Source organism: Pseudopipra pipra, chromosome 11, assembly GCF_036250125.1.
Source record: "Pseudopipra pipra isolate bDixPip1 chromosome 11, bDixPip1.hap1, whole genome shotgun sequence".
Lineage (NCBI taxonomy): Eukaryota > Metazoa > Chordata > Aves > Passeriformes > Pipridae > Pseudopipra > Pseudopipra pipra.
The window spans coordinates 1,778,132-1,794,305 of record NC_087559.1 but is presented as its reverse complement, the minus strand read 5'-3'; the positions used below and the strand labels follow the sequence as shown (position 1 = coordinate 1,794,305).

Here is a 16,174-nt window from a genome sequence, read left to right as displayed (position 1 = left end):
GCTGGCCAAGGAATAGCCCAAGGTATGGAACAGCACAAAGAAATCACCCAAAAACAAGCAAGAGAGAGACCAAATGCTGACTGTGCTTCCCCAAATCACTGCCCTCTGCCTGCCTCTCCTTCCCTCCTGAATTTCCTCACCTGCAGGTCTGAGACAAGGCACATTTGCTCTCTCTGGAGGCACAGCCCTCAGCACATCACCTGTGGTGGACCAGAGTCCTCTCAAATTCTCGATTCTTGACCCTTGAAAACTCGCCCAGAAGCCCTGGGGTGGTTGGGAGAGCTCAGCTGAACACTTGGCTCAGATCTCTCACAACAACAACACAGTGTGTCAAACCAGCTATGGGGAGAGGGGGTGGCTGCCCCATCCCTGGAAGTGTCCAAGGCCAGGTTGGACGGGGCTTGGAGCAACCTGGGCTGGTGGAAGGTGTCCCTGCCCAGGGCAGGGGGTGGCACTGGATGGTTTTAAGGTCCCTCCCAACCCAAACCAGTCTGGACTGTGTGATTCAAATCTCCTGGCTGACTTAGGTCTGACACATTCCACAGAGACCATTAAAAAAAAATGACAACTCTGGCTTGAAGAACATTTTCATCCCAGTTATTTGCTCCCTGAACTCAGTGCTCTGGCACAGCTGAACCAACCCTAACGATGCCCTTTAACCAGGGTCAGAACTCGCAGCTTGGGACACATTTGCTTTCCAGGTCATTAACCCAGTAAAGCTGATTTGAAATTATTTGCTCTCAGCTTCCAGAGGGTGGAGACAGAAGAACCACACAAGGGAAGTGAAGCATGAAGCCTCTTTTCTGTTTCCATCACTCTGTAACAATGCAGGACTTCTCTCTAACCAGAAGTCCCAAATATGGTTCTTCAACAGCAAGGAGTTTTTCCTGGAAGACATTCCTTAAGGATTTCTTCTATTAAGCTTACTTCAAAGCAGAGAAGTGCTTAACTGTTCTGCTTCCCATTCACCTAGAAATACTTATCTTAATAATGGGGCCTTTCACTGAGGCAAAAAAGAACACTTATGCTGCCCATCAACGGTGGGTTTATTCCAGCAGCAGAAGTGCTCACTTCCAAAATACTCCTATTGCAAAGATAAAGTCTACAAGGAATAAAAATCAAAGGAAATAAGCCTGGATTGCTTCAGGAGTTAAACAACCCAGCAGCTTAGTCCTAGAGTTGAGATCCACTGTTCCTCTAGCAGTGGCTCTACAACAGCCTCCAGCACCTTCTGCCCTCTCTGCTGCCCCTCAGCCTCCCCCACTCAGACATGGCCAAGGGAGCACTAAAATATTCATTTCTCCTCATTGTGCTGCTAAACCAACTTTGTCAAGTGTCACTCACACGGGTTGGAATTGTGCCAGGAGTGTTATCCTTGAACTCCTCAAATCCTTCACGGAAAAGTCCAAAAAGTCCCTGCAAGCTGAGGAGTCACCCAGGAGACCCAGAGTCACTCGGGTCACACAGTTTTAACAGCAGCTTCCAAGGGGAAGAACCTGCATCCTTCAACAGTGAAGGGCACTTAACATGTGTGAGAGAGAAAAATGTCTATGACACACATAAATTGTTAGGAAAACTCTGGTCTGAACTAAACATCAAATGCCTCATTTGAATGTTTCAGTGGGAGAATAAACAGAAGTGCCCAAGCAATAGAGGTGCTGCCAATGCACAAACACAGACTATTCTGTTTTTAAAGCATCTGATCAGCCTGTGCTGTAACAGCTCCTCCACAGTTTCCCTCCTCTCCCCTCAGCACACAGGATTGTGCCTGCAGCACATCTGGGTATGGAAAAACTCCCTGTAAATCACTTCTGAAGGAGTGAGGAGGAGACATCAGTGTTAAGTACCACAGAAATAAAGATGCTCTCAGCTTGCTGATGACCCAGATGGTCTGTCCATGTGCTCAGCGGGACCCTCCAGGCAAACAACCAAAGTAATGCCAGTTTTTAAAGACCCTTTCTGACTTCCCCAACGTGACAAGCACTTAAATTAACAACATCAGGCACAATTCTGGCTGGTTCCCACCGTGAGCAGAGTCCCTACCCTTTGCAAAGAGCATGAGAAATATTTGGTCTCTTACTATGACCTACAGCTCTGTTACTGAGCATTCAAACCTCAAAATTGGGACCTTCATTCAGCTGCTCTGCTCCACTCTCCCAGCACTAAACCTGGCTGCTAAACTGACATTACAGCCAACACGTTTAAAACCACTCTGATTTAACCAATTCCTTGCCTATTTTGAGGTTTGACCTTTAAACTACACTCAAGATAGGACAGAAATCCAAACTTAGCATTTTAAAGCTCCTTAAGGAAAGCAAAAGAGCAGCAGAACATTTGCTAAAGATAAAATCTGAAAGATCACGAGTTAGATTTCATCCTGATAGTTTCTAAGCACAACACATTTTTGCAAATTAAACTGCTGGCTTTTGGATAAAAACATCTCTGCAGGAGACTGCAAAGATTTACACTTGAGAAGACTCGAATTTTGGAAAACATTTTTGTGATGCAAAAGCAAAAGCAGATGCTTTCAATCAGAGTGGTTTATTTTAAACCAAGGAAAACGTCGCGTCTCCACATGAGAGCACTGTGTGTGCACAGCTCCTGGGGCTGCTGAACTGAGCTCCAAATGGCTGCCAGGCAATGCAGAACACCCACATCCTCCAGGAGTTACACAGCCAGGACCAGGACAGGGATAACCTCCAGAAATTAATTGGAAACTTCTACTAGTCAGCCCCTGGCCCCAGCGAACACCCAGCGAGCTGCTCCTTCCACAAGTTGGGTACCTGAAACTACAGGCCTTTCACAAAACTTCTCACAAGTCTTTAAAGCTTTTAATTGCTCTAAATCTAATTAGTAGAGGAGGTAATTAGGCAGAGATATTACAACATCACAGTTAATACAGCAAAGCCCTCCCTTGCCACTAATGGGCTTAGTTACTTCCATAACCCTCCTCGTTCCCCTGCTTCCCTCCAAAACACGTTCTGTGCCCTGGCAGCAGATTCCTCCTGGCAAAACAGCAGCAGAGATCCCGAATTAGAGGGCAATTCCCTTCATTCTGGTTATCTCTTGCAGCCTGGCACCTGTCCCTGCAGTCCTGACACAACTGCTCCTACACAGGGACGTGTTTCCAGGAGCAAAGCCCAGTGCAGAGGCACAAAAAGGCTTCGTCTGGTCTGATCCAGGGGAAAACGTGGATTATCCACCTCCCTGCCCCAGGATTAAACTTTCAGAACTCACTGTTCTGCTTATCACAGACTGTGAAAAGAGAGCCCAGGGATAACACAGGGAAGATCTGCAGATAATTCCGACCCACGAGCTCTGCAATTTGCAGAGCTGAAGCCTCTCCTCCCACCAGCAACCTGCATAAAACCCCAAGTTCTAACTATTCCATTTTCTTTTCCAAGTAGGCTGGGATAGCCTAACTTTAATTGCTCCATTAACTTGTGATTTCAAGATTTTTTAAACTGCTTTACAATTGTCTTGAGGAAAATTCCTTCCTAAATATGTGCAGAAAAGAAACGAAAGGGGGGAACGTGACAAAGGGAGTGTCATCAGCAGTATTACCCCCTCACTGGTACTGCAGGGGGGAATATCCTTAAAAAAGCACCCAACCCCCACCAATAACCATAAAAACAAGTATTAGTCTTGTACTAACACGGCACTGGCCACGTTTGAGAAAAACAACCCCCACTTGAGCTCCAAATCTCCAATTCAAATCAGATTCACGTATTAGAAAAACTACCAAAAATAAACTCAACCAAGTAGCTCCATCTTGGCTCCAACTCCAGCATTTCTAACATGCAGCAAGTCCCTTGAAATAACAAAGCTGTACATTTTAACCTCAAGTCAGGCCCACGAGATGATGACAAATTCCTGCTGTTGTCCAGGCATGTAGGACCAAACATCATTTATTTTGTGCTTCAGCATTTTAATGCCATTTGGATGTAATGAGGCCTCACACTGGGTCAAGATAAACAGCTGGAAGAAGCAAAAGTTACTGCAGAGTAAGAACTTCAGCAATTTCAGAATCAACTGTCTGAAAAAGAGATTTTGAGTGAAAAGCAGCCCAAGGCTGGAAGAGACTTTAAGACTCATTTATTAAGCAGTGGGTTCTCAAAGAAACACACCCTTCAGTTCAGAAGTTACATCTCTTTGACTCAGATGCTGTTAAGCCCTGCACATCTTTAAATTCCAGAAGCATCTTGCTGTCATTGGTAGGATGTGAGAAAAAATTAGTTATTCAGTAAAGAACATAACTTTTGGATGAGGTTTTATTTTATCCATGTAAGGCACATAAATCTCTGTCAGTTTTTCCTCCTCTAAGCCAGATCCTAAACCCTGAGCAGCTGATTAATGAAGTACTGAAGAAAGAAGCTGACAGAAAATAGAACATTTTCACTTGGGCAGGGAGTTTAAGAAATAAAAATATTGTGCAGTGGGTGAGCCACTGTCACTGTCCCCTCAGAAACCACAGCAGGTGGTCATGAGTAGAATCCCAAAGTGGTCTGGGTTGGAAGGGACCTTAAGGATCATCTTCTTCAAGCCCCTGCCACGGGCAGGGACACCTTCCACCAGCCCAGGTTGCTCCAAGCCCCGTCCAACCTGGTCTTGGACACTTCCAGGGATGGAAGTCCAGCTGCTCTGGACAAGTAATTTTACCTCTGTTTTCTAAGTAGCATTAATGGGCCTTCCCAACAGCCTCAAAACTTCTTCCCTCACCAACATTCAGGGCAGAGATGTCTCTGCGCCCTCCACAGATCCCTCTGGCACCTCTTTCCCTGTGGCCCAGGTGACCCACCCCTGTCTGCAGAGCAGGGCTGTGGGATGAGCAGCTCAGCCCAGCTCTGGGATTCAGCAGCCCCAGAGAGCAGCAGCTCTGCTAGGCAGCTGGCAGGTTCCCAGCAGGATTTTGGTGGCTGTGGTCCCTACTCAGGGTCAGGGAGGGCACAGCCCCTGCTCTGATCCAGCCTCCCAGGCACCTCTGGACACTTCACACCATGAGGGGCAGCTGGACACGAGCCAGAGCCATGGAATGGTCCCACTGGGTTTTCAAGGAAAGCCCCTGGGGCAGACTCAGGCTCCTGGTCCCCCTCCCCAGGCTGCAGCTCTGCTCCTCCTTTCCCAGCACCCTGCAAAGGCAGGAACACGCCCTGTCCCATGGAGCAGCTCCTCCCTGTCCCATGGAGCAGCTCATCCCTGTCCCATGGAGCAGCTCACCCCTGTCCATGGAGCAGCTCATCCCTGCAGCTCCAGGCTGTGTTAGGCTGGCCCAGCTGAGCCAGCCCTGCAGTGTGAGTGGCCTGGCAGGGCCAGCTCCGAGCTCTGGAAGCAGCAGATCCTTCCCAGCCCCTCCCCAGGCTGTCCCAGCTGCACCAGGATGCAGCTCCAGTTCCTATTTGTACTCCCAGAGACTCTGCAGAGAACAAACCTCTGTAATCATGGACATAAACCCAACAGGACTGGGAATTCCTGCATGGAATCAGTCCCTCCACCCCCCCAAACGGGCCTCAATTAGACAGCAGAGTATTTTTCCAGGAGGTGACTCCCACCTGCACTAGGGCTGGACTGGATGATCTCCAGAGGTCCCTCCCAACCCCAACCAGCCTGGGATTCAGGGAATACCTCATTTTCCCAGCTGCTGCAATTCCCGTGCTATTTATTCTATCAATTAAAAGTCCCAGCTCCCCCAAAGCTCTAATTACAGAAGAATCTGTTCTCACTCTTATTTTCTAAGGTTACTGGCCTCCCTCATCCCCTCAGAAACAAAAGCAACAAAGGGTTTTGTTTCATATTGAATTTGGTATTATTTGCCTTAAATCCCAGAATTTTAAAGTAGTTTGAAATTGCATGCAAGGAGAGGCAACAGCTTTACAAACTAAAAAATAAATACATTTTTAGTCATCAGCTAGAGAAAAAATTTCAGACTTAATTGGAAAGTAGCACTTATATGAAGAGATCTTTTCCTTTGCATAGGGAGAGGTCATTGAACCTCAGTTCAGACCCTGTAAAGCTTCACAGCTCTGTCCATCCTCCAAGAAAAATAACCAAAACTATGCGATGCTAAAATCCAGCAAGATTCATTAAGTGCAATTTTTGGACTCCCAAGCAGCTCCTTTTGAGGAACTGATATTCCTGGTGAAGGCAGCCACGGCTGGAAGTCTGCTTTTCAGCCAGCATCCAAACCTGCCCTCCAGCTGCTCATTCCTTCCAAACCCGGGGGAACAGGAGCTTTCAGACAACGAGGTGAGCAAGGATTTATTTATCCCCAGCCTGAGGCACAAGCCCTGCCCTGCTTTAGAGCTGAGCTTTATTCCCAACAGTGGGAGTAAGAAAACAGAGATTAACAATTCCACAGCTCCATCCTCCCAGCTCCCTGTAGGGAACATCTGAAGCAGGGGGAACTGCAAGGAATGGCTGCCCCTGCCCACACTGGCACTGCCCTACCTGCAAACAGCACTTGTTTCACCAGTAATTAGAATTTCTCAGCTGAAATGCAGAATGTTCCAGTTTGTTTGCAGAGTGGGACTGTCCTCGGAGTTCCAGGCACTGCTATAAATACTGCACAGCTCAAGGACAGTGCAGAGATTTCCATGTAAACAGGGATGAAATACCATCCCATGGTTCCAGACTGATCAGAACTCCTTAACAGTGTTTGCTTGAGCTGTCAGTGAACAAATCCCCTGCATTCCAGACCCACTGCCCTTGTAGTAAACAATTTTTTCCTAAAATCTAATCTAAACCTCCCCTTTTTCAGTTTAAGGCCATTTCTCCCTCCATCCCTTGTCCCCAGTCCCTCTCCAGCTCTCTTGGAGCCCTTTTAGGCCCTGGAAGGGGCTCTCAGGTCTCCCTGAAGCCTTCTCTTCTCCAGGCTGAATGTGAAGGATTTAAGCTGTGAAGCTCTCAAAACTTGTTAAACCCACACAAAACATTTTGGCTTTGAGGACCTTCACCCTACAACCCCCTTTTTATTTAAACCAGCCCCTGCCAGCTCCATCAGTAACACCCTCATCTGCTGCAGTGCTGAATTCTCCCTCTCTGCCACGTTACCACCACAAAAAAAGGGGCCAAAACTAAGACTTGAGTTCCCAGAAATCCACAACAATTCCATCATTGGCTGCTACACCCCTTTTTACTGCTTCCCTTCCAGAGGAGGGTTAGGCCAGCCCACATTCCTGTCAGAGGCTATCTGGGAGCCCACCTCAGCTCCAGGAAAGGCACACCCACAGCTCCAACAATCCTCCTACGTGCTGAGCTGGGCTGCTCCTGCCCAGCTTTCCCAGCCCCACCTCTCCAATTCAGCTGTCTCGGGGCTCTGTGATAAGTTTGTCTGGTTTAAGAACTGCAGGAGACAAAGGGGCCAAACAGAGCAAAACCCCAACAGGCACACGTGGCTCATTATTTATAGGAGCTTTATCAATTATTTAGTTCAGTATCTTCACTTCCACCTTCACCCAACTCTTTCACTGCTTATGAAACACGGCTTCCAAAACCCACATTCCCTTTGCTCTTCCCCTCTATTCACATTTGCAGTTTGCATCCCTGTGCTCCAGCTGGAGAAAATCCTCACCAGAACACTTCTGAGCCCCCTGAGGCACAGCAGAAACACAAACCTTCCTCCCTTCAGCCTGGTGGAGGATTTTCAGTGTTGCTGTTACTGCACACCAACATTTAGATCTTATTTCTCCTTTTCATGGTGAGAGTTGTGATTTAAGCAGTTCAGTTCTAACTGCTACAGAAAACCTTCCCAAAGCAGCAGCAATAAAGACCCGTTTGGGCTCCATTCCAGCCCTCTGGCACAACCCTTGTCCTGTGAGCACTGCAGCCAACACTTGGAAATTTGGCTGACACACCCAGGAAAGTGGCTCCCAACACTCTGTGTTTACACAAATAGCCAAGGCTGAGCTTACACAAACATTCCTGAGGTGTGTTTGTTTGTTTTAAGACAAGAGAGCCTAATTTAGGGATTTCTGCAGCACACAACAACACAGGAAAAAGAATTTCTCCATCAGTGTAGGAGATGATGTGAAGATGGGAGGAGCCAATCTGAATTTATTCTACCTTCAGCATCAGTTACTCCAAGATTGGGAACTCCAATTTACTCTCCTTATCTCTGCAGTACACAAATGTTAGTCCTGAATTAAAACATAACAAATTGCACTTGTAATCTCCCTTTCCTTGCAGGAGGAACCCAAACCCCACATTTCTGCCAGTCCCTCACAGCTCACAGGGCTCCCTAAAACCTCCCATCTCCCAGCCTGCCCCTTGAAGGCCAAACCCAAACTGTTTCCATCAGAGCTGAGGATAATTCCGATGGGAAGGGACCTCAGGAGGTCATTTTATCCAAACTTGTGCTCAAAGCACATCAATTCACCCAGGAGGTGACAAGACATAACCTGCTTAATTACCAGGAGCTGTAGAGGTGTTCAGGAGGAGGTAAATGAAGGCTGAGAAAGGCTCAGCAGCACACTCACAACAGAAAGTGAGGAAAGGGAGGGCAGGGAAGATTTACTCTGGGACTTTCTTTTATTTAAAACCAATATTCTCTTCCATTTAACATGAAAAGTGGGTCAGCTGCAGTGAAAGCAGCACTGCCCCAGCAGGACCATGGTGCTGCCCCAGTGGGATGAGGGGAGCTGAAAAAGCAGGGAATGCTCACGGGATCTGCTACTGAGGTGGAGGGAACACCATAAACTACAGCCATGCACAACATAAGGAGTGTTACAGACTCAGGCCTGGCACAGGAGTGGCATTTCTTTGGAATATTTGCCTGTAGTTAACATAGAAAAAGCACTTGTGCAAGAGGGGTCATCAGACCAGAGACACAGAGCATCCTCATTTTCCCAAATCTGTGGGATCTGGGATTTACCCACTTGGTTTGGACTCAGAGGGCACTGGCTCAGTGTGCCAGTCACATGCTCTGGGGCCAGAGGGATTCCTGTTCTTGCCTGCACAGCCACTCCTGAGCCATCACATCACACACAGAGCACCAGCCTGGGACCTGCCCCACTGAGCACAGCCCTAAACCTCTCACCTGGGGGGCACAGAGAGACAAGAAGGGGTTCATACCAACTTCTGCTAATCAAAAGTAGGTATTTTAATTGTTTGTTAAAAAAAAAAAAAAGGACAGAGATTAGACTGTAGCTCCTCCCCCTTCAGCCTGTGATTCTGGGCCAAACACCCTCCAAAACCCCCTTTCTGTCTCTGGCTTTGGGGACACCACACAATTCAGACATCACTGGGTAATTCCTAACACACCCAGCCCAGGGATGGCTCAGGAAGTCTCCCCTGCAGTGTTACTCACTGCTTGGTGGATGTCAGCCTTCACTGCTTCACTCAGCATTCCCTCAAACACAAAGGAGTCTCCAAATTTCTCTGCCTGTGGAAAGAACAAAGGATTCAGCCACCATGTCATCAAAGGAAGGCTATTCTTAAAACCCCCCTCACATTTACAGCTCTGTTTATCAAGAACAAGGACATTCTAATAGTGATTTTGAGTTCTCTTTCAAGAAAGCTCTTTTGGAACAGAAGAGAAGGGATTTTAGGCCTGGATGTTGTTGTTCAGCAGCCACTGGGCAGATGGCAGCTCACAGAGCTTCTGCACATGTATTTCCTTTTGTTAATTACAAATGCAGTTCCAATTGTCCCAACTGCTTTCAAATGCTACAGTCAGTAATATAACGTTCAATTCATATTTCATTTCTCTTATTTTTCCCTTGGGAATCCCAATAAAAGACAAGCCTTGTCAGTTATTGCTGCTTCATCAATGTTTTAAAGTGCTGCTACAGCAATAGAAGAGTTAAAAGTAACTCAATCATTATACCCAGCATCATATAAAGCCAAAAGAATGAAAACCACCAATAATTTAAATGAATCACATGATACCAAAAAACTGAGTGAATTGATACACCTGGCAAGTAAAACATGTTATTAGAATTGAACAGATTTGCCCTTCTCAGTTTCTTCATCTTATTTGAGGTATTTAAAGAATGAGAATGATCCTCATGAGCTGTTTCTGCACACCCAGAACTCTTCAAGAAGCACAGTTTGAAAGAAGATCACCCAAATTACAAGACATTTTAGCACATGGCCATAATCTTTTATCTCTTCAGTTCTACCTGCCAGAGCTCAAGGAGTGCTTGGACAACACTCTCAGGGGCAGGGTGGGTTTGTTGGGGTGTCTGTGCAGGGCCAGGAGTTGGTTTGATGATCTTTGTGGGTCCTTCCAGCTCAGGATATTCTGTGATTCCACATTTAAACACCACCCCCCACGTGCTCATCCCAGTTTGCAAAAAGCAAACCCTGTTCCAAAGAGTTAAGCAACCTTTGTTCATAATAATCGAGCTAAGAAACAGAAAGAGAGACAAAAGAAGCCCTTCATCCAACCAGAAGGATCCTGCCTTCCAAATGAGAACCAGTTTATCAAGTGAAGTCACAAAGTGCCTCCTCTGAGACCTGATCATCAGCGAGGCTTTATTTGCCTAAAAGGGCTGTCAGGGTTTGCTCCAAGTTGCTTAGGAACAGTCACTGTCAGGAGGGATCAGAGCTCCAGGCACAGGTGGCTTCTTTCTGGGAAAAACCTTAACATATTCCTAGTCCCTTGTTCCCAGGAACATGCACAAAACTGTCATTACACTTGCTGTTCTCTCCTCCTCAGGCACGGGGCTCTCTGCTCTCAGCTGCACTGAACCACCCTGCAGGGTCCTTGGCCATCACAGGTTGTTAAATCCCTCCTCCCTGTCCCTCTAAAATGAGGAAAATCTAACCCACTTGTACTGGTACAAACAGCCCTAGGACTCAGATATCAAAAAAAACCCAATCAAACCAACCCAAAAAAACCTGCAGAGACCCGTTGGCATCAGCCAGGCTGCAGGAAAGGCACGAATTCAGGAGTCAAGACACTTATAAAAGATAACAACATACACCAGGGCAGCAAGGCAAGAAAAGTCCTTGTCTCCACTGCTTACACCAGGAATGTTTGAGTACACAAATCCCAAGCATTATTGTGACATCCTTCAAAGGAAAACCTTGATTTTTTCATGAGGACTTTCTGAGCACAAAGCAGATGATGGCAGGAGCCTGGAGCCCCCCATGCCTCACCTCAGTCACGTGGCCAGTGGAGTTCACAAACCTCTGGAACTGCTCGTTGCTGACCTCGTACTGATCCATGTAGAAGCTCTTCAGGTGGACTCTCCTGGCAGGGCCCTCCCCATCCTGCGGGATTGCAGGCTCCTGGGTGCCCATGGTGAACACCCCTCCTGGAACCGCCACCATCTGCAGGGCAAACACCCCCCAAGAGGGTGAAATCAAACACTGAGAAGCCTCAGCTGGTCTTGCTGCCCCTCCTCCTCCTCCTCTCTGCAAGGTGTTTTTGTCCTGAGCAGAGTTTCACTGACAAACAGCACAACAAACCAGCTCCTTGACCTGCCCCTGTTTGGGGGAAGGAGCAAGTGGAACTTGAACTGAGAACAACCCCCATTTGCAGCTCTTTGTACACGAAGTCTGGGCAGTGCCAGTGCTCCCACGAGGAGAAACATGTTAACTGGTTTTTATGTTGCAGTTTGCTGTTGTTCCTGCAGTTACACCCCTGCCAGTGCACAAAGGAGCAGTAAATAAGCTCATTTACTGAAATAAGAGCAGTAAATAAGCTCATTACATCCTACCCAGTAACTCTCCCTGTTCTTCAGGGCAGCTGCAGGATTTGACACGACCTTACACACCCAATTTCATTGTTTCTTCTCCACTACAGATCTCTCCTCTGCTGCACCCTCAGAACTTTCTCCCCTAAGAAGAATCTGAGCCCTTAAAGATTGTCTGTAACTGAATCCATAACGGGGCTTTAGGGTAAATTTGCTTACATTTTTTTAGGACTTAGCAAATGACAACATGGTGCAAAGTTGCAACACTTCCTTCCTTCCAACCTCTCTTCAACCCACTGCAGCCAAAACTCCCTGAAGCAACCTTCAGGTTCAGAGCTCAGGTCCAAACCCATGTGCAAAAAAAATTAACTCTTGCTGGCTCTCAGTTCTAAAACCCAGTGGGAATAATTAATCCCACTTGTGGGTGAGGCAGAGCCCAATTCTCCCCTCACTTCCCTGCCGGGAAAGAGGCTTTCCAGCTGAACATCATCAAGTTATGGGCTGAGCATAACTTAAACCAGCAGAAATTAGCTTTAATTGCCTACTGCTGCAGTTGCCAGCTGCATGAAATCAAATTATTTTTTCATCCTACACACCCCAGTGAGCTGCTCAGGTTTGTTACATGAAATGTGTACCAGTGACATGGACCCCAAGCACAGTCAGGATTATTTAACTCATACTCTTTAAAAACTCTCCAATTTCTGAAGTGCAGCCTGCAATAACCAGGTCACAGTTACCACTGTGCCTCCTTGCCTTGGCTGATGCAGCTTCCCAGTGTTACAAAGAGGCAACCACAGAAGCAGCCCTTCACATTCTCACTGTTTCCAAGCCATCCCACACAAGAAAAAGACCCAAATCTGCTGGGATAGAATTTTGTATGCCAAAGGTTACTGGCATCCTTCATAAAAAGAAACAGCAATCTGATTTTTTATAATTTAACTTCTAATAACATCCAGTGAGGTATTTGGTCTCAGTGTCCTTTCACACCAGGCAGTGCCTCAGCACCTTCACACACTGCCCTCAGCAAGGGCCACATTCACCTCTGGGTGGGTCTCACAGAAAAGCAGCAAGAGAAGGAACAAGCAATTAAAGAGACTTTCACTCGAGGAGAACCTGAACGGAACACATAGCCCCAGGAACACAGCACTGGAACTGCTGTTCCCGGGGTTACCCGGCCCTGCCCAAACAGAGGGACGAGAGGAACAGCCGGACTGGCACTGTCACAGCCCAGTTTAGCCCAGGGGAACAGCCGGACTGGCACTGTCACAGCCCAGTTTGGGAACAGCCGGACTGGCACTGTCACAGCCCAGTTTGGGAACAGCCGGACTGGCACTGTCACAGCCCAGTTTAGCCCAGGGAGGAGCAGCGGGACCCCGGGCAGGGCACAGGCACCGCTGCCCGGAGCCCCCATCCTCAGCGGCACCCCAGGAGTGCGGGAGCCGCCGGAGCTCTCCGGGAGGGAAAAGCGAGCTGGGACCAGCACAAGCACCTGCCCCAGGCTCAGTTTCTCGTGCGAGCCGTGAACCGGCTGTTTCTCCACAGCAGTTCTCTGGCTGCTCCGTTATCCCCGAGCGCCCTGCCCACAGGACCGACCCCTCAGGGCGCCGGGACCCCGCCTGAGACCGCGGGGACCACCCCGCCCGCCCGCCGGGACCCTCCCGACCCCCGCCGGAACCCTCGCTCACCGGCCCGTGCCCGCCGCTCCACCCGCTGCCCGCAGCCGCCGCCGCCGCCGAGTAGCGCCGCGCCGCCAGCTCCCGCCCGTCCCCGGCGGCCCGGCCGCCGCCGCACCCGCAGCTCCCGGCCTCGGCAGCCCCGGCTGTTCCCGCTATTCCCATTCCCATCCACATTCCCAGCAGCAGGAACACCCCGCGCGCGACCCCTCTGGGCGCCGCCATGTCGGCGCCGGGATCACGTGCCGCCCGCCGTCACGTGACCGCTCGCGCCTTAAAGGGGCCGGGCCGCGCCCTGAGGGGGCGGGAGGCCCGCCATGGCCCCTCCTGTCCCCTCACTGCGGGACATGGAGCATCCCTGAGGAGGAGAGGCTGCTTAGGGACGGTTTAGTCTAGAGAAAAGTGAAAGGGGATTTCACCCATCCACAGAAACATCTCAAATATCCACACAAATATCTTAATCTCAGAGGGGATCTCATCGATCCATATAGGGATCTCGAATATCGATACAAATATCTCGTCTGAGGGGGGAGCTCATCAAGCCATACAAATGTCTCATCAACCCACGTAAGTATCTCAAATATCCACACAAATACCTCACCAGAAAGGGGATCTCACCAATCCATAGAAATATCTCAAATATCCAAATACCTCACCTGAAAGGGGATCTCACTGATCCATAGAAATATCTCCAAGGATGCCAAGAGGATGGCTCCAGACTCTTTTCAGTGGTGCCCAGTGACAGGGTGAGGAGCAATGGCCATGAACTAAAGCACAACAAGTTCCACCTCAACACCAGGAGGAACTTTTCTCCACGGAGGTGGCAAAGCCCTGGAACAGCTGCCCGGGGGGGGTGGTGGAGTTTTCTGCTCTGGAGACTTTCCAAACCCACCTGTGTCACCTGCTCCAGCTTGGAGTGATGATGTTATTCAGGAGTATTTAAAATAAGGGCAAGTTTAAACCACGTAGATATGTTTAAGTAGAAGAGAGGAAGTGTCCAAGGCTGGGTTGGATGGAGCTTGGAACAACCCGGGATAGTGGAAGGTGTCCCTGCTCATGGCAGGGGGTGGAATGAGGTGAGCTTTGAGGTCCCTTCCAACCCAAACCACTCTGGATTTCAATTTTTCATGCCTAAAAACATGTTTTACCAGGGATGACACAGCCAGTTTTGTGGCAAAAACATCACCATGGAGGGGAGAAATAGCACTGGAGGGGGAACAAGGGAAACCTGTTTTTCTTTCCAAGTGAAATCAAATGCTGTTAATGCAGATTTGGGTTGGTTTTTTAGTTGGTTTTTTTTTTTTTTACAGGAGTTTTCAGTGCAGGTCACCGAGAAGCAGTTTGTACCCAGGTGAGCCCACTGTGTGAGCCAACAGGTCAGGGATGGAAATGCCTCTATCCAGAGCTGTCAATATCTGCTACCTCAGGGACCTGGTAATTCCCTTGTTTTCCTACATTTTTCCCGGTGTAGTTGTTGAAGATTTTGCTGCTCTGTCATGTAAATATTTACTTTCTGTGGGAGCTTCAGGACTCAACACAATGGATCCTCTGGATCCTCCTTCACTATGCTGAGAGAAATCTTGACTCATCCTGTGGGATATTAATTTGAAATATTCAATATATTTTTTGCGTACACAGGCAGCAAAAAGAAGCACGACCAGAGTGAAGGAGGGGTTTTATTGCTTGCTTTGTGTTAGTACTCAAAGGAACTCCACTCAGCTGTGTTTGCTCTATGAAATTTTACTGTGTGTAAAATGGCAGTGCTGGGAGGCCTCACAGGGATGGTTTCCAATTATCCATCATTAGTCCCTTTTGCCCCGTGACGTGCTTTAGAAAAGCATCAGAGTGCAGGAAAACAAGTGGAAGCAAACTCAATTATAAACCCAGCCCTCGCTGCTCCGGGGGCAGAAAATATAAATATTCCTTTTATGCTGACAGGGGGACCTTTGCCCCACGTGTTAATGAAAGAATATCTCTGAAAATGAAAATGAAATCCAACTTATTTTCTCCTTCCAAATTTCCAACACGATTTAGTGAAATGGCAGCAAAAATGTAGGAATCCCAGTTCTACAGACTTCCAGAACTGGAAGCAGTCTGCCAGGATCACTTCTCCTTAATAAAGCCATGGGATTCTGGCTCTGTAATGATGGAATTCTGGAAAATCAGCTGATTCCCAGTGAGCTGGGACAGCTCTGCTGTTCTCATGGCTCGTTTTCCCAGAATTCTTTTGTGCATCATTTGTGTGCTCCCACCAGGAGGGTTTGTATTCCTCATGCTCTCTGGAGATGAGATGAAATAATTACAGTTTGCTTCTGAACAACATCCAACTTCCAGTTTGTGATCCTGAGGACTTTGGAGAACTTTTGCTGATGGTTTATTGATCATGTCTGTGCTCAGGCAGCTCATCTCTTCCACACAGGCTTGAGTTATTCTCTTTCCTCACACCGAGTGCACCACGCTTCTGATTTCACTGCTATTAAAATATGATGGAAATGAGAGAATTCCCAGCCCTTCTCTGCGAGCTGAGGTGTTGCCCAGCATTTGTCAGGGGTGCTTTTCATCTCCCAGGGCTGGCCTGTATCTCACTAAAGACAGGAAGCTTTTGTGATCCTCTCCCTCATCGTGAAGACCAACCACGAGCAGGATGAGACAGTTTGATCCTCACAGTCTTGGAATGTCTTCTGCTCTCATTTTCTTCCAGGGGTGTTCATTGTGCAGCTGAACCAAGAGCAGAGACAAAACCTCTGCAAACCCACCCTGCAAGGCTGGAGTCCTTTCCATCCAAAACAGTCCAAAAAAGTCAATGGTTAGTTGAAAATTTGGCAGAATCAAGTAAGATAATATAAATAAAAAGCAAGTAAAAGA

At 48.0% G+C, this 16,174-nt stretch overlaps 1 protein-coding gene and 1 long non-coding RNA gene across 5 annotated transcripts in view; one reads left to right on the top strand and one right to left on the bottom strand.

Annotated features, from left to right (window-relative positions):
* Positions 1-13,563, bottom strand: part of SUMF1 (sulfatase modifying factor 1) — a 26,123-nt gene extending 12,560 nt beyond the window's left edge. For 2 of the 3 annotated variants that reach the window (XM_064667130.1, XM_064667129.1), the window contains exons 1-3: positions 13,322-13,563; positions 11,098-11,271; positions 9,302-9,376 (exon numbers count right to left, since the gene is read on the bottom strand). In XM_064667130.1, the coding sequence (XP_064523200.1) occupies positions 9,302-9,376; positions 11,098-11,271; positions 13,322-13,534 (462 nt within the window). In that variant the 5' untranslated portion in view covers positions 13,535-13,563. The remainder of the gene's footprint in view (positions 1-9,301; positions 9,377-11,097; positions 11,272-13,321) is intronic. The other variant, XM_064667128.1, reaches the window with a different exon arrangement.
* On the top strand, positions 13,357-16,174 carry LOC135420122 (uncharacterized). 2 transcript variants are annotated; one of them, XR_010433370.1, is made up of 3 exons: positions 13,357-13,876; positions 14,620-14,743; positions 15,878-16,174. It is a non-coding gene; the product is annotated as an uncharacterized LOC135420122 (long non-coding RNA). The 2 variants fall into 2 exon arrangements; XR_010433369.1 differs by having other exon boundaries at positions 13,588-13,876; positions 16,011-16,174.